This window comes from Chlamydotis macqueenii, chromosome 26 (genome assembly GCF_036417535.1).
Source record: "Chlamydotis macqueenii isolate bChlMac1 chromosome 26, bChlMac1.mat, whole genome shotgun sequence".
In the NCBI taxonomy this organism is placed as follows: Eukaryota; Metazoa; Chordata; class Aves; order Otidiformes; family Otididae; genus Chlamydotis; species Chlamydotis macqueenii.
In genome coordinates this window covers 6,055,143-6,076,962 of record NC_141581.1, presented here as the reverse complement: position 1 = coordinate 6,076,962, position 21,820 = coordinate 6,055,143, and the positions used below count along the sequence as shown (strand labels likewise).

Below are 21,820 nucleotides of genomic sequence, written 5' to 3'. Positions count from 1 at the left end.
AAGCTAGTCCGACGGCCTTGATGACTCATTTATCTAATTTTCCTGAAGCATGCGGAGGAAGCAGCCGGGGACTGAGCTGGCAGGGAAGCCTCCGCGGCAGGAGGACGGTTGCTAGGGCCTGGGGTTGCGCTGCATTCAGACATGCAGACAGTTCCTCCCCGGAGATCTGCCCAGACGTGACCCTCTCAGGCGGGGACAATGACTGATGGACTAGCCAAGAGCAGGAGACAGAGCCACACGCACCGAAATTGGGTCACATCAAATAAAATGAGCGCGCCCCCCCATCTTCCTCTCCCCAGAATTATTTTTACTCTTTGTATCTTTGCTTTATTGAGGAGAGGGTACAGGCTGGGCTCCGCTCTGAAGGGCCACGCTCAGGCTCTCTGCAGAGCGGGGAGCGGCCGGGACCACGAGGCTGTGCGGCTGCGGGGGCTCTGCTGGCACCAGGGTTCGGACTGGCACCAGTCCCTGCTGCGACCCAGATCCGGCCTCGCAACGCCCCTGCTCCACACCCTCTTTCGGCGGCCGCCAAGCCCAGCGTGGCAGGAAGGCGCGGGCTGGGGAGAGGGCCTGGGCTGCAGCTCCCGCAGCTCTTCGTGCCCTGGCAGGAGGGAAGCAGCGAGCCCTGCCTTCCCACCCTGCTTCCACCCAAACCCAGATCCCCTGGCCCTCCTTACTGCCTGCGCCCTGCTCGGAGCGGCGGCAAACGGCTCATCGCAGCGCTCTCCGGGGCTGGCAGCCCAAAGCAGCCTGGGGGGAACGCTGCCCCGCACAGAGGGGAGCCGGACAAAGGCAGAGACGCCACCCCAGCTGGCTCGGCTGAGAGGGGGCCGGGGCGGGGGGCAGGGACCCGCTCCGGCCCGGGCTCAGCCCCTGGTGCCGCTTTCTCGGGCCGTCAGCCCCGCCCTGCCACGCAGGGAGCAGCGGTGGGGACGGGGAGGTGAGGCGGGGAGGGCCGCACACCGCGGGGCCGCACCCGCACCGCACCCGAGCCGCGGCTGCAAGCGCCCCGAGCCCCCGGGGCTGCGCACGGCGGAGCGGCAGCCGGGGGGCCCCCCAACTTTGGGGACGCCGCCGGGCCATGCCTGAGCCGACAGTGCCACCTGCTGCCACTGCGCACCCGTCCCCGTCCCGCGCCGAGCGCCGGGGACAGCGGGGCAAAGGCTCCGAGCCAGCTCCAGAGCCCTTCTCCCTCCCTCAGGCTTCTCCCCGCTGCCACGCAACGCCCGAAACACCCGCCCCGCCGCGCGCTTTGCGGGGGGCTCTGCGCACAGCGGACCAGCCCCACAAAAGGCACCCCCAGCCCCAGCCCACCCCCCGCTCAGTCCCTCAATAAACCCACCAGAAGTGCCAGGCCCCTTTCTCACCAGCAGCGTGCGACAGGAGACAGCCCAGAGCGCCTGCAAAGTCAATTATATTTTTTATTAAATATACATCCTCTCTTGGCACCAATCTTAAAATATATAAACATCATATAACAAAGTGTCTTCACTGCAATAAAATAGAACTCCAGATCCAAGAAAAGCCGTCGGAACCGACGCGCACGCGCTGACGGCAAGGACGCGGCTGGACAAAGGCGCTGAGCGGTGTTTGTGCCAACACCTGCACGGACCACAGAGGCGGTGCGCAGTGCTGCGAAACCCCGCACCGTGCGGCCGGGAAGGGGGAAGATGGGGGCAGCGGGAGGAACCAGCCCCTACACAAACAAGGCTGTTTCGTAGGAAGGCCACCTCCTCCCTGGGCCCAGTCCAGGCAGGGAGGGCGGCACACGCGCCCTGGCTCTCTGCACTGGCCCCAGTAGCCCCTGGGGCACTGGGAAACGGCCTGGGACGCGTCCCACCGCATTTCCTCCCCGTCCTGCCCGCCCCAGACCGGCACAGACTCGCTCCGGGTTGCCACAGCGCTTCTGCTCAAGTTTCCCTTCGCGCCCCATCTACTGTTGTGTTAAGGACACCAGCGGGTAAGGATGGTGACGCTCGAGCTCTGCGGGAAGGCGGGGAGTTAACAGGAGCACCACCACTTTCCACAGACGCTATGGAACTCCCACGGAGCACCAGTGCCACCCCACACTACCCACCCCGTGGCTCCCAGCGACTTCACACCTCAGGAGGCCCTGAGTCCCCTCCTGATCCTTCCACCACGGTCCTGCCAACCGCCAGCCGGCTCTTCAGCGGCTCTGCCTTCCCAGGGAGCTGGCAGAGGTCTGCACAGGGCGCGCAGGGCAAAGGCGTTTGCAAGAAGCCACCTCAGGTTTCACTTCTCACGTATTCCAAGTTCCCTACCGGACCCTCTGAGCCTCCCAGGAGGACAAGCTCCCCCGAGCCACTGACCCAGGCAGCAGCCACCTTCCCAGAGCAAGCGGGCATCACATGGAGGTACCGAAAGGGGAGAGGACAATCAGCAGCAGCACTCCACAGCTTGTGAAGGAAGGGTGCCAGGAGAAGCGAAGGCGCTAGGCTGGACAAGTAGCTTGAAAACCTTTTAAAAAAAACCTTCTGGCCCATCATCTAGTGCCTTTAACTTCTTGTTCCCACACACAAGCATCCTCGCCTGGGAGCTGGGTTGTTTGGGTACTGCTATCAAAGCTGCAGTGTTGTCATTTTGGATGCATTTCATTGGACCTGATTTTCTCGAAGTGCTAGTGCAGGAGTAAAGGTGCAGAAGCAGGGAGGGAGGGAGAGTAGACAAGGAAAAAAAACACAAAGTCATGTTTGGCATTAACACGTTAAAGAACAACGAGGAGCATGAGTTGAAAATAAAAGCAAAGAATCTGAGAAGAATAAAATGAAGAATTGGGGAATTTGCGGTAGTAAAGAAGTTCTAAAGGGAAGAAGGACTAGAGAATATTCCATTAAGACTTCCTTCTCAGAGCTAAAGGCAATGGGCTTTCCTGGCCAGGCGCCCTCCCGTTCCAAATCAGCACGCCCAGAACTCCTCGGGCAATCATTCCAGGCAGCAGAGATCTGAAATGCGTCTCCATTCAGGCAAGGATTAAGAGAAGGGAAGAGAACACTCTGTTTCTCCTTTCTACATTCAAATCAGAGAAGGAAAAAAAAAAAAAAACAACAACCAAAACCAAAACCCTATTTAAAACAACCCAAAGCAGTAACACACAGTTACTCTGAACACTTTTGCCCAAGAAACAAAAGCTCGCAAACCATTACAGACTGAATTCAAAGACCTGTCCCTGAACAAACACTCAGCCTGCACAACTTGGAAAAAACCTGTTTGGCTAAGATTCCATTGAATTAGAATCAGGTGCAGCTGCTAATTAAGCAACAAGGTATCTAAGCCCAGTGCTTCCAAGTCTGGCTGTGCTTCGGGCCCCGTTTGGCAGCTCAGAGGCCCCACGCTCTAGACAAGCTGCCCGTACCGCAATTCAGCTGCGAGGGGGTCGATGCCAGGGTCAGGCAGCCAGAAGCTGCCTCCTCCACAGCCCTCCTGCTCGTTTAAGACACTAGCTGTGCAGATCTGCCCTCCCGTTCAGTCCCAAACAAGAGGCTAGTCATCCAGTGTAAATCCCTGCTCAGTCAGGACCCAGGAGGAACTCAGCCACCTCTCCTGCCACAGGGGTTCAGCGATGCCCAGCGTCTCCTACGACAAGGTGTGCTGCGCTCGCCTCTGAGACGACCTACCGTACCGCGGAGCAAAGGAGCACGCTCTAACTTGGATGCCGCAGTTCAGCTTCCTCTCGTCTTCACACAGCACCCATCGGCTGTGCAGAAAGGATCGCGCTTTGAACTGGCAGCCTCCAAGCTGAGCGAGGAGCTGGCATGGATTGTACACACAGTCAGTCACACACAGACACACGTACGCACAGCCAACTGCTGACACAGGCACCTGCTAGTCTGTACCTCGCTTTTGTGGTAGGATGCAACCGCCTCAGTATTTCCTCCCTGGGCCAGACAAGGTACAAGATAAGAGCAGAAGTAATTGGCTTCTCCATTGGAGAAAAGAAATCAGAGCTCTCGCAAAGGACTAAACAAAATCCCACCCGAACGAAGAGAACAGCTGATCATCTTCCATTAGCAATGGGAGCAAAAAAATATACAGAATTCATGGCTATCATCTCTAAAGGCTCTTAAAACAACATCAAACATTTCTTTAATTGCAAGGTAAATCAGTGACTGCAGTCAAGTTTCACAACGGAAATAACTATTTGTGGGCTTGGAGGCAGAAATTACTGAGGTTAATACCGCGCCCATCCACAAACCATTAAAGTGTGATCGATCCCACATGTTCTGGGAACAACACGCATGCTAATACTTCAGTACGCTGGCTCTCCGCCACATCCACAAAATGGAAGTGTGGGTGCTCAATTCCTAGGGAAATATTTGGCATTAGAAGCAAGTTATGCTCCAAAGAACAAGTGCAAAGACAAAGGAAAGGAGAAAGCTATTTCTACCCATTGTGCAATTACCTCCATGCTCATTAATAAAGCCATGACACAAGGCTCCAACTACAACAGCTAAAATGCATACACCAGAAAAGGACAGTTTCAAAATTACGCCTTATTTTTCTTTTATACATTACAGCAATATCAGCTGGAAAGTGATTTTTAATCTTGGCTTGTGGAATCTGATTCTCAGAGAAGTCCAAAGTTCGCTCTGACCTCTCTTGCACTCCGAATTTAATACAGGAATGGAACGTGAAACAAAACTACCCCCAGATTTCCATTTCCCTGAAGACCGATTTGAAATGGAAACACTGAAAGGTACTTCACCATTCATTCTCAAATTGCAACTGGAAATGCTTGGCACTACGTAACATTTCTGAAGGGTCAGTACTGGCTGTGCAGCCCATTCTCCCCCGGACCCAGTTGGTCCAGAAGAACTCTAGGAATAAAAGCAAGCGGGCTTAGGTGTGGACTAACGAACGGAGGCGACACAACCTACACAGCAGGCACCAAAAGAAAACAAGGTTGTTCAGAAGCAGGGCCAGCAGCTTGAGTCAACTGCTAGGCGGCACTCAGCACACAGGAACAGCCTTTGAGGACAGCTAACCACACGAGCATCTCCGAGATGTTTGTTCTTGCAGCGCGCAGAACGCAGCAACAATAATACTGAAGGATAAAACTGCCTAAATCTTAAGTACGTAACACTTCCTTTTCTAGTGCATCGACACTGCAGTCTGCCAAGCCCCTCGGATAACGCCGCCTTTCAGAGTGGCAGAACAACGGAAGCGGTCGGGCAGCCCGAAAGCGCTACTGCAGTTCGATTCAGTCCAGTTTGTGAATCCAGGCACAGCCCCACTCAGCAACACTGACAACAAACATGAGAATCTGATTTACAGACCGCCCAGAACTGTCCTCCCCTGCTGTCTGCAGTCTTTGGTAATCTCAGAGGGACACCGCAAGCAAAGGATATTTTATGCAACAGAACCCAGAAATGGGAAGGACATTTGAGAAAGGGCAGCATTTCCAGCTGGAGCTCACATTCAGCTTCCAGAACAAAAGAAGTGACTTGGACCTGTTAAATCCTGCTGTGTCCTGTTTTACAGAGACCGATGCTGACAGGTCAGAGGAATGTGGAATTCCCTACAGACTAACTGGAATATTGCACTTGGCAGACTGCCTCCAGCTAACACGTGCTCAGTAACTACGGACTGCCTACCAGGAGCAGCAGTAACTCCTCGGATTCAGGGGTTCATTCCAACAGCACCGAGCCTTCTCTTTCATCATCCACCGCTTCGTCTGCCCACAGAGACCAGGTGAGGAGCCGGCAGCAGCACACGTTTGTTTGAGAGGCTCCACTCCTGGTATCAGAGAGTAAAACTGAAGGGTGAGGCAGCTACTTTAGAGGACTCAGTTCTGCCGAATCACAGAAAGAATTTTGTTTAGGAAAGGGTTATTTTCAGGTTGAGGCTTCCACGTAACTCAGAGGCTCATTAAAAAGAAAAAATCCAACAACAACAGAAAAAAAACCAAACAAAAAACCAAGAAATGTAAGTTCTCAGCTGCAGGAGAGCGTGTACAAAGTGAGAGAACGCTAGCACTGCTCTTTTGACACGTGTTGTACTTTTCCCCAGCAAGGGCTGTGGGGATTAAGCTACTACCTTTCACCGTTAGTGCTGTGCTGTAATTTACGGAGAAGGATCTGCGTCAGGTCAAAGGTTGTGAAGCTTATTCCCACTGCAATTGGACCTTTGACCCAGTTCATGCTGAGTCCTTTGTACAAGCCACGGATTAGTCCCTCTTCTCGTATAATCTCCTGCATGGTGAGAAGGATGGAACTGTACGTGTGTCCCATAACCCCCGCCGTCTGCATCCGTCGGCGAACCACATCCAGGGGGTAAGAAGCTGACTGGCCAATCAAGCCTGCACAGGCACCAAACAAAAGCCGCTCCGGAGGGGATGGCTGCAGTTTCCCACTGTGATCTGGGAAAGAGAAAATAGCAGAGTGTAGAAAGCTTCTTGGAATAAACACGTGATTAAGGTCAAGTGGGTTGAGAGCCAAAGTACAGAGTGCCAGAGCTCCTGAGATTTTGTCCCCAACTTGGTTGGCAGCTGACTTAGCACTTAACCAAGTCCTCCTGCACCCAGGACTTGCCCCTTCTTGTTCCTCTGCAAGACAGAGACACTGCTTTTCCGCAGCTTGTCTTCGCAGTCTGGAACTGGAGGCTTCACAAGGCCAGGAAAGGGACTTGTACCACTGAACTCCAACACCTCGAATTGCACAAAAGCCTACACCATTTCATCTGAGAGCAGATCGAGTTGCCTTTACCTGCATGTAGTTTCTTCAACGTCTCGTAGGTGAAGAAGCTAAGCCCAGCGTACGGAATCACTCCAAGGATGGTTGGCGTAAATCCCCTATACAATGTCTTCAATCCTTCCTCTCGGGAAATCCGGATGAAGACATGAACAATATTGCTGTACCTAGCACGAGGACACAGGAAAACCAAATCTGTGCTAGTTAGTGACTGCACAAACCAGTCATACCTCCAACAGGACTTTCTGAAGGATCAGCAATTAATTAACTTGGTTCTGAACTCATCAAGCAGCTCAGAAGGGATTTCAGAAGCCCGTCTGCAAACGGAGAAGCCGGTCAGTAGCTCTCCTACAGCCCTATCACAACACGCTGTCCTGTCTGTTAGGTCTCTTCGAGGCATTGTGCCAGCTGGCCTCCTGAAGAACCAACGCTGACACCGGTTTTACTAGCGAGGTCTTCCAGTATCGATCTCCTTCCAGCCCCTGGACTAACCGGGGCGCTGGTCATTTAATCAGAGCTCAGACCCCAGCAGTAAGAGGTTTATTACACCAAAGGCTCTGAGCAAGAAGTGACCCAGAAAACGGGAATAAAGAAATCTGACCTTAAAAGAAAGTTCTGCATTTGTTGGTGGTGCTTGTACTTGCTTTTGTTAGGCACTTACATCTCCTTCGGCGTGACAGCCATTCGAGCACGGACCATATCCAAGGGGTAGGTTAACATGGCAGCCGTGGTGCCTGCCAGAGAGCCAGCAATGAATCGAGGAAAGGGTGTCAGCGCTCTAAAGTAAGGTGAGAGAAGAGACCAAACAGATCACCCGGAGATGGAAATACTACGTGGCTTTGGAGGATGGCTCTACTCTACCAGCTACGGAATCCCTTCCCTGCCTGTGTACTGAAGAGTTGGGTGGGTGAGGGTTGCAGCAGCTGTGGTTTGCCACAGCCATCCAAGACAGAGGCTTAGAGAAAATCTGCTGAGGACAGCAAGCCTGACCCGGGGTGCCTCACACCAAGAGCGAGAGGCTCAGGCCACACCTATGGCTCAGATAACAGTGGAGGCTGGATCTTGTTGCCTCTCCTGCGAAGAAAAGCTTTGTTTTGCCTGCCCACTCTCAGCACAGGGAAGTGCTAACTCAGTGTCTAGGCCACTTCTTGCTCACGCCTCTAGAAGACAGAGTCTTCTTCTCACAAAGATCTCCCCTGTGCAAGACTAGAAGCCCAGCCCTTTGCTTAGCCCCCTCACACACCCTGTTCCACAAAGCCACCACGAGAGGGGCTGGCACAACTCTGTACCGACAGAGCTTTCAGCTCGGCAGGCCTGCCCAAAGCAGAGAAACGTGCTCCCTCTCTACAACCTACGGTCCCACAAACTGCTCCATCCTCCTCTGCAAGGATCAAAGTCACGCTGTGTCTTACTTTCCCTGGAAGCCGTAGTAACTCCCCAGGAGCTGCTTGTACTCTTCGTGCGCACAGAACTGGATGGCAGCGTAAGGGATCACCCGGACCATGGTGGCTGAGTTCCCTCGCCAGAGGCTCCAGAAGCCTTCGTTGAGGTAGGTGCGATAAATCAGCCTGTAGGCTTCCTGCAGGCAAGGGATCAAAGGTTAGACAGGGAGATCATGGTAAGAGAGAGCCAAACAATAGTGGGGGGGGGGGAAGGTGACCCTATGGCTTAACCTCTCCAAATCCTCCTTCCCACCCCAACCACAGTAAGCTGGTATCAGCTGTTCACACTCACAACCCTGATTCCAGAATCAGACAACTAAAACGTCTTCTCTGGGGACACCGAATCAGATGCATTAGAGCAAAAAACAACCAAAGCCGGGAAGACAGAGTTTTACATCCAAGACATCTTCATTTTCCCTCCCAGGGTAAGGCACAGAGCTGGACTGCTGTTTGCACAAACCATTTCACAACCCAAATTAATCTTCTTAGTGTAAGACAGAAACATTTGGGTTACAGACATTAGCACAGCACACACGTGATATCCGTAATGCGCATGCGACAAAGCACTCAGCAAGCCACGGCAGCCATCAGCTCCCAAACTCAAAGTTCCTGTGTACTCTGAAACAACTCCAGTGGTGGCTGAGGGAAAGAAAACCACCACTAGAGGAGAGGGCCTGACAAAACGAAGCTCTGAGCGACGCCACAACATTTACTGGCATGTCACAGGTAGAACTTGGAGAACAACGAGGACTGAGCCCTCTGCTCCAGGCACTGGACAGAAACACGGAAAAGCGCTGTCCTAAGGAGCATTATAAACAGTGCTGCTTCCAGTCTTTCCCTCTATGCTCTTTCACGGTGACTGCTGCTAATAAAACCCATGCAAGAGAGTTAAATACACACAAACAAAAGATGCTGTTAGGGTTATTACTACCATCAGTCAAACACTTCAGGTCAACGGGAGACAGACACATCACCTCACCTTGGCAGAGAATCTGTTGGAAGACACTAAAAAGAAAAAATGAGCATTAGGTCTCGCAATACTTTTAGATGGATCAGATAAACCATAGAGGCTTTTTATCTAAGGGATAAAAATAGAAGCAAAAGAATTAATGCAAGAGAAAATAGGCATTCTTTATAATAAACAAAGACTTTCCACAGGTAAGCGCTCCCAAACTCTCCTTAGCAGACAAGTTCATTTTTCTACCCACTGTTATGAAAACGGTCAGTGTGTGTCATGCTTCTTACTTTAAAGCATTAAAAATAAATGAATAAATAAATAACAAAAAAAACCCCCAAACAAACAAAGCTGCACTGTCTGCCCAGGTTCCAGCCTAATGCCAGAATCCAGCCAAGAACAGGTCTGTGTACGAGGCTCCACGCAAGAATGGTTTCATCCTAGCAAAACTCAAATGAACACTCGGCTTCTTTGCTTGCATCCATTCAAACTGACAGCATCTCTTTAACTATGTAATACACAAGGCATTTGGAAGCAAGGTTTATTTGGCATACAGCAGCTCTGTTTTGTAACCTTCCTACAGCAGGAAGGAAACCCAGTCTAAAACCCAACAAGCAACGCTAATGAAACACGGGTCCAATTAAGTGTCTATCGCAGGTTCTTTCAAACTCCTTTGAGACTTGTAACCTCTCAAGTGTATCAAACAATCACATGCAAATATATTTTCACCACGTTGCTCCTTTATGCAATTCCACACTTTGTTTTTCAAGAAATAAAAACATCTCAATAACCAATTGCAGCTGGCTCTGCAATGGAAAAGAGCTCTTTTCCCTCTCCCACAGGAAAACCCAACTCTTCAGTCTCTAGTTCAAGGGACAACCTTCCTAGCTCATGAGCCCCAGATGCTTTCCCTCTTCACAGACAGGGAAGAGGTCCTAGAGTAAAAAGTTTTAGGAAAGCAAGAGACTAAGAAACCCATTAGACACCAAGAAATTAGTCAGAATGGGCAATTTTTAACCATATCCTTCCCAGCGAGTTTAACGGGTCAAACCAAACAGGTCTTCGTATAAACGCAGCCCTGTACAAATTACAGGTGATGTATACAGACAGCTCAACTGACTCACCCCACCTCTGCTGTTTCCACCTCACCTCTGATCCCGACATTTCCAACCTTAGATGAACCAGAGCGTTGTTCTGGTGAGCAAGCATAGCGCGGGCTCGCTGCCGCGCGAGCATCTGCTCACAGACGCAATCCCGCCCCTGCGGCCGGCCCGGGCTTTAGCTCCCGGCAGCTTGAACCCCCTGATCTCTATCCCTGCTATTCCAGCCCTCAGCCCCTGCTACGCTGAGAATGAAAATCGTGTCAAATGAAAGTCAATTCAAAATTAAATCTCATCCAGGGATTGGATTAAACCTACCCAATTCATTTAATCTGGGATGTCAACCAGATTTAAAATTCTTGGCCTCGCACCGTATTAACTGCCTGCACTCTTCCCTCTGGGACAACTCGTGTAGCTGACAGCTCCTGCACTCAACTGGGGGAGCTGAACAGAGCCCGCGACGGGGCTGAATCCCAAATCCCACTGACCGCGTGAGAATTCCTATTCCAGTTAGATGCGTTTCGTTTTCAGTTACGCGCTTTACGGGTTCCAAAGAGAGCTTTGCGATACAAAGCCAGGCGTGCCAGCTGCAATGCCTCTTCCAGCACCTTTCACAATTAACTTCAACAAAACAACTCAGCTGGAATACAGTGCAACTCGCAGCAGAAAAGACTGCGTACATTTGAGCAGGCACAGCCTGGCACCCAGCCTTTAGCAAGAAACTCACACAGCTCAATTCCCTCCTTCCAGTGTCACCACATCTTATATTGCTTCTTTCCCCTCCCTGCCTTATTTACCCGAGCTGAACAGAGACAGAAATCCAGAGCGTTACCAGCCATCCCCTCAGACGCTGCCTTTACTGGGTCTGTTTACTCTCGCTCTGCGCTACACCGAAACGGCACAACTCTGGCTGCCCACCGTGAGACTCGGCAGTGCGGCCAGAGCCACGGCTGACCGACACCTGCAGTAACCTTGCCAGGCACACACCGGGAGGTTTTGAGACTCGATTCGTTGTGGTAACGCCGCTGCTCTGTCTGCACCCTGCCAGGTCACTGCATGGCGAAGCAGGGCAAAGCTCTGCAGAACAGGCTGCCTGAGCAGATCCGAGAGGCTGTTTTGGAGCCTGCTATCAATGAAGTAACAGCATTTTGCAAAAGCCAACGGGACTCACCTTGAAACATGATTTTTGTCCTATCCAGTGGAGCCACTGCAGTTTTAGCAACAGCACCAGCCAATGCACCAGACATCAGGGAGTTGAGTACTTTCTTTTTCTCCTGGTTACCCTGGAACAAAGCATTGTTCAGTACGACACAGTCAATCCCAAGCAAACGTCGTAATATTTTACCTGTGCTGCAGCATTTACCCCCTCTCAAGGGCCTGGGGTAAAATTCTCTCCAAAATTTCAAGCAGAGTAAATTCCCAGTCAGATCATGAAGAACAAAGATTAGACCTGTCTGCCAAGACGCAAAGTTCCCCGGTCTGCCACCTCTTACACGTACTGTTTTCTCTGTTAAGATTTCTAAAAGCTGAGCCACTACCTCCTCATGATTTAGCCACGTACAGAAGGCAAGTTTCTCTCTTGTCCTTCCAGTAACACACAAGCCCTATTTCCACATTGTTCCCAAGATCCTAAGAATAAAACAAGACAGGTTTCTTACTATGATAAATGGAATGGAAGTGGTTTTGTTATTGACATTCCTGACACAGCTCATATATATAAAGCAGCTATCTTCTCACAACACATGGGCAGAAAGCAAGTAAATGACTTGAAACCTAACACCGTGAAGGTTACGGGCTGGAAGACAAGTCAAGACAAGGCTTAAGAATGTTAACTTTTGATATGCTTTGTGTTTTAATGGAGGAGAAGAGTTAACATTTTTATTTTTTCAGAATGTTTCACCACTAAAAAGTTAATGTTTATTACCAAAACACATGGTCCAGTTCAATTTGCCATTCCAGTCTTTGCCTGTCTGGTGCTAAATGCAAGGGCAGCCATGCAACGGCAGTACTGTGTGAACTTCAGCCTGAGTGTTCATCTACATTAGATCAAGGTTCCGGTGTTTCTAGCAGGAGTCTAGTCACAGCAGCAAGAGCAGGGACAGCAGGACTTATGGCTCTCTTCCCAGCTCTGCTATTAAAGACATAACACGACGTAACCTTGAACAGAGAACGCAGCCGTGCCTGCCTGTGGGCTGTGAGCGATGCCCAGCCTCTTCCCAGAGGGCTGAGCTGCTTGGCTGGCCTCAGAGAAAGCAGAAGTTAACAGGTTACGTGGCTTGCACACAGACTACAGCTCCTTCAGGGCTCCACACCTCAAATGCTGCCGAGCTACTTACTTTCTATAGCAGCCACACAGCTCTTCTCTCACACACATCACATATATCCAGCAATGTCCAGCTCTTACCTCTGGTGGGAGATGGGGTGATAGGACTGGCTCCACATCCTGCCGTTTGAAATCCACTTGACCTTCTCTCACACCATTACCCATACCAGTTGCACTTACAAGTGTGCAGAAGAGCTACGGCTCCTAAATTGAAAACAAGAACAAAGCAAGAGTTAGTGTCAAACGTAGGAAATAGGCAGGTAACAAAAAGGAAGAGCAACCTACTTCCGGGGCCATTTTCAGCAGGAAAACCTCAATCCCAAGCTCCCAGATGAAGAGGTTTTCCAGAACCCTAGCACCATCTCCTTCCTCGAAGGTGCAACTGTATGCGTGTGTGGGGGGTGCTTTGGTGCTACGCAAAAACTGTGTTAACCATATTCACTCCTCTCAGCCCACAAGGAACTCGGCTGCAAGTTACAACATCAAAACAACTGTGGTTTCTGGAGAGAAGAATGAGATCCCGCTCTGCCCTCTTCCGCAGCTCACGGTGAGGATCTGGACTGCTGCTCAGTCTGACTGCTGAGCATCGAGATACTGGAGAAGGCATACAGAAATTTAAAACCCAGCCCTAGAAAATGGAAAAAAATAGTCACAGCAGTAGTCCCAAAAGCCTGCCGTAAGCAACTGGAGGTTATTTTAGGGAACAGACAGATCCAATGCCTCACACGTGCCATAAAGGCCATTGGGATGCCACTGGCGATTTGACTGAAGGCAGCACGTCAGTGATCTCAGAACTCCCTCTCTTCGCAGGCGCAACGCACACGTGCTTGGAGCTAGTGAATCACTGCGGTTTGCACAGATGTTTCTCGCTGTGATACACGCTCTCGTCTGCCTCACGAAGGGCAAGGTCAGTCTAACCTTAGCTGAGAGTGTAAATGCTGAGAGAATGCTTTAAACAGAAGCCATCACTTTAGCATCTAACTTTCCAATATTTCTGCTTTTTATGGTGCAATTCTTTTCATCCTTAAATATACAGAAATGAAAGAGCTGAAGTTTGAAAAACTCGAGTTAGCACAGAAAGGCGGCCTCTCCAAGTTCTGGATCTACTCACAAACAGGGTGTAGATCAGCTTTCTAAGCAACAAGCCTGCTCAAACAGCAGCATTTCCATTTTGTTAGCTTCCTTTCATAGAATGTGCTATTAGGAAAGTTGAACTCCCAAATTGCTCCCCAGTTCTGCCGCAGCCTTCTCATGTGTCCTCCAGCAAGTTACTTCACCTCTGCCCCTCTCGGATGCCTAGGAAACCTCAGGCACAACAGCTCGCTTCCTTGGAAATGCCGTCTCAAGACTTCTTTTTTTCTTTTCCCTTTTTAACAATCTCTAGATATTATATGCTTGTCAGCACATTTCATATTTGCTGACCTATTTTTTTTTCCCCACATTGCTCTCATAAATTAGTGCCAGACTTCACTCTCAAAGCCCCTCGGTTGCCGCAGCGATATTAATGCCAAGGCAGAGACAGAGCAGCCTTGCCGGTATTTGTGCATGAGCGATTTGTGATGATGAAGCTACGCTCGACCCGCGCACTCGGTCCAGGGGAGCACAAACACACCTGGGGATCTTCAGTGCCAGACATCACTTGCTGGAGCTCTGGGAAGACACGTATCAAGGTGTGCACAACCCCTGAGGGCGTTTTCTGAAAGAGGAGCTCGCAGGATGTTGCTCAGAGAGTAATAACTCAACATTTTGATGAAAGATAACACCTGATAGTCCAAAGTACGAGCTAACCAGCAAAGAGCATCCACATTCGCACCTGAGAGGTTCTGTCATGGAAGCTTGGTCAGACCAGACTGTGGGAACAAAACCTCCCGTAAGGATCAAGACCAAGGTGATGCGTAACACCACGGAGCAGAGCACTTCAGTGCATTATTGTGAAGAACACCGGCTGTTGATTATTCGTATTATCATTGCTATCTGCAGTTACTTTCTTCCCTTCTTATTCCTTCTTATCTCGTGTACCTGGAAAATGTATTGTAAAACAACATCTTTCAGCAAAAGCATGAAAGAAACGATGTGTTGATATTATCCCTCGCTGTCTCAACAAAGAAATGTAGGTCACAACATCGGATTTATCTCTACCAAAAATAAACCCACAAAAATAGAAATCATGCTAAAGAGCTGAGGAATGCAATATGCAACTTTATTTTAAAATATGATTTTGAAAAGTGATTGAGAAAGAGATGACTAAAAGGAAATTTCAAAAACTAAACTGGTATTACTAAGCCTGGACTTATTTTAGAACATGCACATGCACAAAGATGATACCCATTTACTCAACAATATTCTCTTTGATGCTATTCAGAGGTGTTCTTTATTTTTAGTGCCCAATGCCCCCATCTTATGAACACCTGTCTATATGCTCAAATTTACATATTAAACCTGCCCACGTGCTCTACATAAATATAGGCTCAAAACCTGCAGAAGCTTAAATGTAAAAATAGCATTTATTATTTTTATTCACATTTGCTCACTGCAAAGCAATGCAGCTTTACTCTATTTTGGAGTTGGGCTGGATTCTGATGCTGGCGAGTTATTAACTGAATTCTAGATGTTACGACCAGTAATGCATGTTGGAGTCCCGGGGAACCAAGCTTTCCTGAAGGTTTCGGTGTGAAGCGGTAGTGCCTGGCCATCAGAAGCCAGATATTGTTTTGCGTATGCAGCAATCTGAGTCGCTCATTAAGCAATCCGCTGAAACCCAGCATGCAGCAGCTGGATATTTTTTAAATCCTTGTAATTCGTACAGCTCTGTACAGTCATTACTTATGTTTACAAAGCCACAGGAAAGAAGAAAAAAATATAGCTGTGGATTAGATTTTTTTTTTTTTAATAACGCACTTCTGTGTTATTTATACTCTAGTTACCACTCGGGTCCTTGTCACACATCTGGATCCAGACTCCTCAGCGCGCCACGCTGCAGAGCTCACCGTTCCCCTACGAGAACATACAATCAGAAAGCAAAACTGCTGGCGAAGGCGAGTTCAAAAGTTAAAGAGGTTTAATGAGTAACACACACTGTGCTTTTACAACAAAATCCACCGTAGTTTATCGAGAGTACAAAGCACTTACTCTGGCACCCAGTTTCAATTCCACCAGAAAACGCTGCCTGCAGCTCAGCCCTGCTAATTCACAGCCACAGCTCGTGGATTACGTACCCAGCTGTGAAACAGGGACGCTCGGGCCCCTTGTTTCTGGCAGCAGATCTGAGACAAACCGGTGAAAGTAGCTGCAACGGCCGGCTTTGTGATGGGCCTCTCGGCCTGGGACTCTTTCGAGGTATCCTGCCCGTGTTCAGCAACTGCAGAAACATCTGTGCGCTGAAACAAGGCCCATTCCCTGCATACCAGAACGCGCTCCGCACATTCAGAACCAGAGCATCGTTAGCCTTGCCTTTCCGTCCTCCCCGCTCTCTCAGGCAGCACTTAATGAATACCTGAGCAAGTTCAATCAAGCTGTCAAATCGACTCTCTGACAAGTCAGACGTCCTGCTTTTCTTGGTGCTGATTTTGATTAAAAGGACAGGCGAGACAGAATCGAGTTATTCAGACGATAAAAGCAACGCTCTTGCAGGCAGGTGCCAGTTCATTGCCCAAAGCAGGGTGGGGGTTCAGCGGAAAAACAGCTCTAGCTGTCCAAGCCCCTTGTGACTCCAGCCGTGGTGCTGCACTTCAGCTATTTCATTTGAATATATTTCAAATCACAGTCTTAAGATAATTAGTTCCTCAGTAGAAGAGCTAATGAGTTTCAGAGACCAGCATCACAGCTAAGAAATAAGCAGTTCTCCAGTTGGGACGTGTATACAATTAAAATGACATTCGCACAGTAAAGGCTTGCAGATTACATGGTTCTGTATTTCAAAATGAAACCTTATTTTTAAGTTTGACTTCACATCACTACAGCATGACCTGCCTGAAATCCCCCCTGTACGTAATTTGCCAGCTATACGCAGGCTCCCCCGTGGCAGATCACCACCACCAGCTCCCAGGAGCAGCAGGAAGGAGAACGCGCGGCTTTTGCACAAAGCTCCCAGCTGATGGAGGCAGGAATCACACTGTCCATCCTCTCCAGGCCTCACCAACATCCTGACCGCTCCCATTCCGCCAATCCCCGGGCAGACCCGAAACTACTTGTTAATAGAAAAACACCTCACCTACAAGAGCAGAGCCAGGCGTTACAGTTTGTACATCGTGACACGGTCAGGGCACAGCGGAAGCCCGGGCACCTAGCCCAGAGACCGGCTTGCAACGTGTCATTACTGAAAAACAAGTTTGTGTGGTATTCTCCCGTGGAATTTAGACCTGTCACAAACCACTAAGATTTCTGGAAGAATGTCATCTGCCCAGCAAGAACAGCAGATATGCTGCAAAGCAAACTGCACTGTCAGCTATCGGACTCCAACGGCAGCGATTTGCTAAGAAATGTTTGCTTTTCCCTCGGACAACCCCAGTGACAGTTATAAAAGCCGTCCAGAGCCCTGGACGTGGGGGTGTCCTGGAAGAGAGGTGACGGCAAAACCACATAGTGTCAGCAGGCAAGAGCTGCTGCGACACCGTGCCCACAAAGCGCACTGCATTGGTAAGCATTGACAAAACCAAGGCTGGATAACTGCTTCTGAGGAGACAAAACAAGGCGCGAACAGGAACTCAGAACACTTCTTCATTCAATAGCTGGGGGCTGCGTCCAGCTCCTGCCACACTTACAGCTCGCAGATATCACTGTCGCCCGAACGGGGATGAAGTCACAGTTCACCTCTGGGGCAGAACTTGTCTCATTCAGGTAAAGTCACTTGTGTAACTCCGTGCGGATGCGCCAGCTTCCCTCATGACTCAACACCTATCCAGTTCCTAATTCTTCTTCTTTCATTGTGTTGTTAACATCACCAATGAAAGCATATAATTAAATTAGGAAAAAAAAGAAAACCAAGAGAGCTCCTGCAGAAATTCTCACACGTTTTCCCAGGCGGGCTGAAGTTAAGCAGTACCCAGGGAAGTTGCTCAATTAGGTTTCCTTCAATTGTTAAGCTGAGCAATTGAGCCTGACAGAGAGAGAGACGTGGTAAGAGCCGAGATTACTGCAGCCTTAAATTCACCCTTGGAGCAAAAGCATGGCAGAAAAAAGGGCTGAAACACTCAGAAGAGGGGGATGAACTATAACTAGATGGCCCCTCGAGGTCCATCTTTGCCTTCCAGTTTGATTAAGCCATTAAAAATCAAAACCAGAGATGCCCTGCAGACTCAGCTCTCTTCAGTCCCATTCCTCTTGCAAAAGGATTTGTGTGCGTTCCTCACACAAATCTGATTGCAGAACGTCAGCTATGAATAGTCCATTGCGTTTAGAGATCTGGACAGAAGCTGTTAGCATGGTTTTAAAGAACCATTGACTAAAAGACTGGCTAAATCAGAATCTACGGAAGAGTTTAATTTTTGTATGTGCTTTCTTAGCTCCAAAGTACAAAATAAACGCTCCTCCTGCCTTCCTCAGCCAGACACAACTCAAGTCTGCCAGTAACACTGAGGACAAGGATACAAATTCTTTGCATGGTTCTACATTATCTGACTTGAATTGAGCCAGTTGCCGAACACTGAGAAATGGCCAAGCCTCAACCTCTACTAGCAAAGCCAGCTGTGTCATTCCGAGCTCAGCTTGGAAGGAAGGCACGAGCCACAGAACAGAGAAAATCTTGACAAGGAAAAAACTGTGCCTCATTCTTCAGTTGCTGAAAGACAACTGTTGCTGGGAACACCTCACTATGCTTTCCACAGCCAAAACCTGAAGATCGATTCTTATCTGCAAGACAAACAACAGCTCTATCCGAGGGAGAACGAAGCACTTGCACAAGGGGGCTGAACCACAGGGGCCCCTGCTGAACGCAGGCCGTTTGTCAGACAGCAATCTCCCTCCTTCAGGAACAGGAGGCAGAAAAACAAACACAAACAAAAAACACCAAGCATCCTCTGAGCTTGACTACTCCTCTCAAAAATTACTTCTCAGAGGTAATGTCATAAAGAAATGACAATAAAATATTATACGTGACCTTTCGGTGAGCAAGCTTTTCCACCAGTGGATCCTAGGTACATCCACCTGAACATCACCACTTGCACACACGAGGCCCCAGAGTGACTGATCCCAGCACAGATTATTTTTTTAAATTCAAACTAAGATTATTTGGAATGTAAGCAACCTCCAGTCAATACATGAGCGATCTTTGCCAAGAACTATTTCAACACAATAACAGACAATTACAGTCTCTGCTCTAAAACCCTGGCATTTTAAATTGACTATGGAAAAAAAAGGAAAATAAAGAACTAAAATCCTCCGTCGTCAAACCGAATGACCCAGAGGTGTGCCAAGCAGGTGTCATTTCCCAACAGCAATGCTTTCCACGCTGACTGTACCACGAGCTGCCCACCCCGCTGCCTTGTCACACTTGCTCTGCATTGTACAAAAATTAATACAGAGTTAAGCATCAACTCAGCTTGGCCACAGCACTGCAGATTTTGATTAATTTGATTACCTTAAGGTAACTGGAGTCCAGCAGCACTACCACATGTTGGAGACACACCTTCACCGTTAACTGCACAAGGCAAGGAGTAGCGGATTTACAGCAAAACGAGGGAGCAAAGAACTCCTCCAACACGAATTTATTTTGCGACCTGGAGTAAGCTGTCTGCAGTTCAGTTCACCTTTCCACACAATACAAAACGTAACGTCCCTGTGCAAGAGAGCTACCAGGAATACGTACAACTCACCTGGAAAACAGAGAACAGCGCTGCAGCGTGACATACCGGTCTGAGTTTCACGTAAGGAAGGTACAAACCTGAATGCATCTTTCTACAATCAGCAGCAAAGTTACTAGGAAAAAAAAAAAATATTCCTGGTTCCTGAGCTTTTTTGAAACAGCAAACCTGTCTGACCTGTACCAAGCCCATCTGCTTCGCCAGGTAACCGCAGACTCACGGCTGCGTTGGTGCTCACCTTACGGGCTGCGTAACTCCTGAAGCAAAGTTTAACACAACCAGACACACCTGACACGCGGGCTGGCAGCGGGGACTGCCTAAGTCAGGGTACTAGCTACAGCTGCAGGTCAAGCAAAAAGAAAAACTCTTGCAGCTCCTGACTCATACTGCTGTGCTATCAAGAGCTGCAGTTCCCCTGCCTAAAGCAATCGCTGGGACCAGAGGGAGCTCCTGCTGAAATCCACACCAAAGACGGCCCCAGTCTCCCTCCGCAGCAGCGTTCGGAGCGCCTAAACAACGACTCCAGGGAAAAGAAAAAAGGGTTGAGCGTTCACCAGTAAGGTGGGATGCTCAGAGTTACCCAGCATCCAGCCCTGGTGTTCTAGGCACCCAAACACACGATTATCTTTAAATAACCCACAGGTTGTTGGCACGACTATGCCAAACCTCTAGTACCCTTCTTACGCAGCCTCTCTTCCCTCAGCTGTTTTCCAACACCCACAGAGATCTCTTCTGTTCCTTTACATGCGCACCCTTCTCCCAAACCGGGGTTGTTTAAAAACCAGAATGTTTTCAAAACACTCTAAATTCATCAAACCACAGCTAAACACCGCAGCGGCACACAACCTCCAGAAAAACAGCTTTGCAGTTAATGTGACCACGAAGCATAAGAACCCAACACAAAAAAAGAGCCAAGTGACGGCAGACTCCAAACCCACTGTAGGCAGTTTGCTAAATTAACAGCCAACACAGTCAGGAAAAACACAGGAAAAACACAGTCAGCAAACGCAAACACATCTTCAGCTCCCCCAAACTTCAGGTTTAAGGTCACCAAAGCGACTGCAGCGCCGAGTGCCACGCTTTGGTACAGCGGGTCACAGGTTTGCATGCAGCAGAGAAGGTGGAACAGCCCGTATTAACCCTGCGCAGTCACTTCCAGCATTTTCCATGTGCCTTTTTACGTTACGGTTTCAACGCAGCCCGAGACGCTTCTTCCATTTCCACATCTGACGGCGAAGCAGGAAAGTCAGCGCCGCTCTACAACTTTCTGCTTACGCTGAGGGAGGGCGGCAGCAGCAGACACCCAGACCTGCGTTCAGAGCCTCCCCGCCCCCGGTGCCCAGCCCCCGGCAGAGAATCACCAGCTTGCCTTCTTCTCAACTTAGAAACCAGAACAAAACCAAACAAAAATCGCTGCTCGCATCGAAGCGCGCACCTGGAGACGCGGGCTCGCCCGAGCCCAGCTCTGGTCAGGAGGCTCGGCCGGGACAGGAGCCCGAGCGGCCGGGCACCGCCACCCGCCCCCCACACGCTGGCCGGACAGGGCGAGGCGCGGGGCAACCGGACAGCGCGACCCGGGGGGGGCCGGGCCTGTGGTGCGGTGCCGCAGCGCGGCCGTGACCACGGCCAAGGCCGGACCGCTCTCCCGCAGCAGCGGCCGGGCTCCCGGCGCGGCTCCCGGGCAGGAGGCGGCGGCGGCAGCGAGGCCCGGCCGGAGGAGCCGGAGCCCCGCCGGGCCCCCGGGGCAGCACGGGGGGCGGGGGGGAGTGCGGGGGGCGAAGCGGCGGTGACCCCGCGGGAGGCCGCGGCAATGTCACCCGGCCCCGCAACGCCGCCACGCGGCCCGGCCGGCCCTCAGGCGCGAGGCCGCGGCGATGGGCGCGCCGGGGCCGTGTCAGCGCCCGCCGCGGGGCGGGGGGGGGGCGCGGGGGGGGGGGTCCCGGGGCCGGCCCGCACTCACCGGCTCCGCTCCGCGCTCGGCGCCGCCTCAGCCGCTGTCTCCCCCCCGGCCGCCAGGACTCCCCCTCCCCCGCTGCGCCCCCGGGGGAGGCGGGGCCCGCCCGGGGCGGACGGCCAATCCTCGCGGTAGGGGCAGCACCGTGCGCAAGGAGTGGCTGCGCGGTCGCTGACAGGCGGTGGAGGCAGCCAACCGGCGGAGGGAAGGGGCGGGCCGCGCGGCCGGGGGGCGGGGCGGGGCGCGGCGGGTCGGCACGGAGTGGGCGGGGCAGGAGGGCTGCGCCCGGCGCTGGGGGCGCGCAAATCCCGCGCAGGGACCCGCTCAGCGCCCGGGCTCTGCCGCTCGCAGCCGGGCCTGCCCGGCTCCCCCCGCCTCCCCGCCAGGGACAGCGCGCCGTGCCCGGACCCCGGCAGCGTGCGGCCCCTTCCCCAGGCCCCATGAGGGACGGAGACTGGAGCGACACGCAGCTCAGCCTTACATCAACGCGTGGTTACGCAGAAGGAAAATAAATCCAAGCTCTCCTGCCACGGCAGGAGCAG

General features: G+C 50.9%; 1 protein-coding gene across 4 annotated transcripts; it reads right to left on the bottom strand.

The window, feature by feature from the left end:
- Window positions 1–1,408: 1,408 nt before the first annotated feature.
- On the bottom strand, window positions 1,409–21,349 carry SLC25A42 (solute carrier family 25 member 42). 4 transcript variants are annotated; one of them, XM_086767220.1, is made up of 9 exons: window positions 21,285–21,349; window positions 12,609–12,731; window positions 11,376–11,487; window positions 9,129–9,154; window positions 8,120–8,286; window positions 7,369–7,485; window positions 6,723–6,874; window positions 6,055–6,376; window positions 1,409–5,809 (listed from the first exon to the last, which is right to left on the bottom strand). In XM_086767220.1, exons 2-9 carry the CDS (start codon window positions 12,690–12,692, stop codon window positions 5,761–5,763), a joined length of 1,029 nt encoding a protein of 342 aa, XP_086623346.1. In that variant the 5' UTR covers window positions 12,693–12,731; window positions 21,285–21,349; the 3' UTR covers window positions 1,409–5,760. The 4 variants fall into 4 exon arrangements, with proteins under 4 accessions (XP_086623346.1, XP_086623347.1, XP_086623348.1 ...); XM_086767221.1 differs by having other exon boundaries at window positions 1,409–6,376; XM_086767222.1 differs by lacking the exon at window positions 7,369–7,485.
- Window positions 21,350–21,820: the final 471 nt, after the last annotated feature.

What these genes read in the sequence shown, in the direction of transcription:
- SLC25A42 (XM_086767220.1), bottom strand. Translation starts at nt 12,692, where the DNA reads ATGGGTAATGGTGTGAGAGAAGGTCAAGTGGATTTCAAACGGCAGGAT. An exon ending in TACTACGGCTTCCAGGGAAA is followed by an intron (nt 7,486 to 8,119) that starts GTAAGACACAGC and finishes ACCTTACTTTAG; the next exon opens with AGCGCTGACACCCTTTCCTC. An exon ending in CACAGCACTAACGGTGAAAG is followed by an intron (nt 5,810 to 6,054) that starts GTAGTAGCTTAA and finishes GTGATTCGGCAG; the next exon opens with AACTGAGTCCTCTAAAGTAG.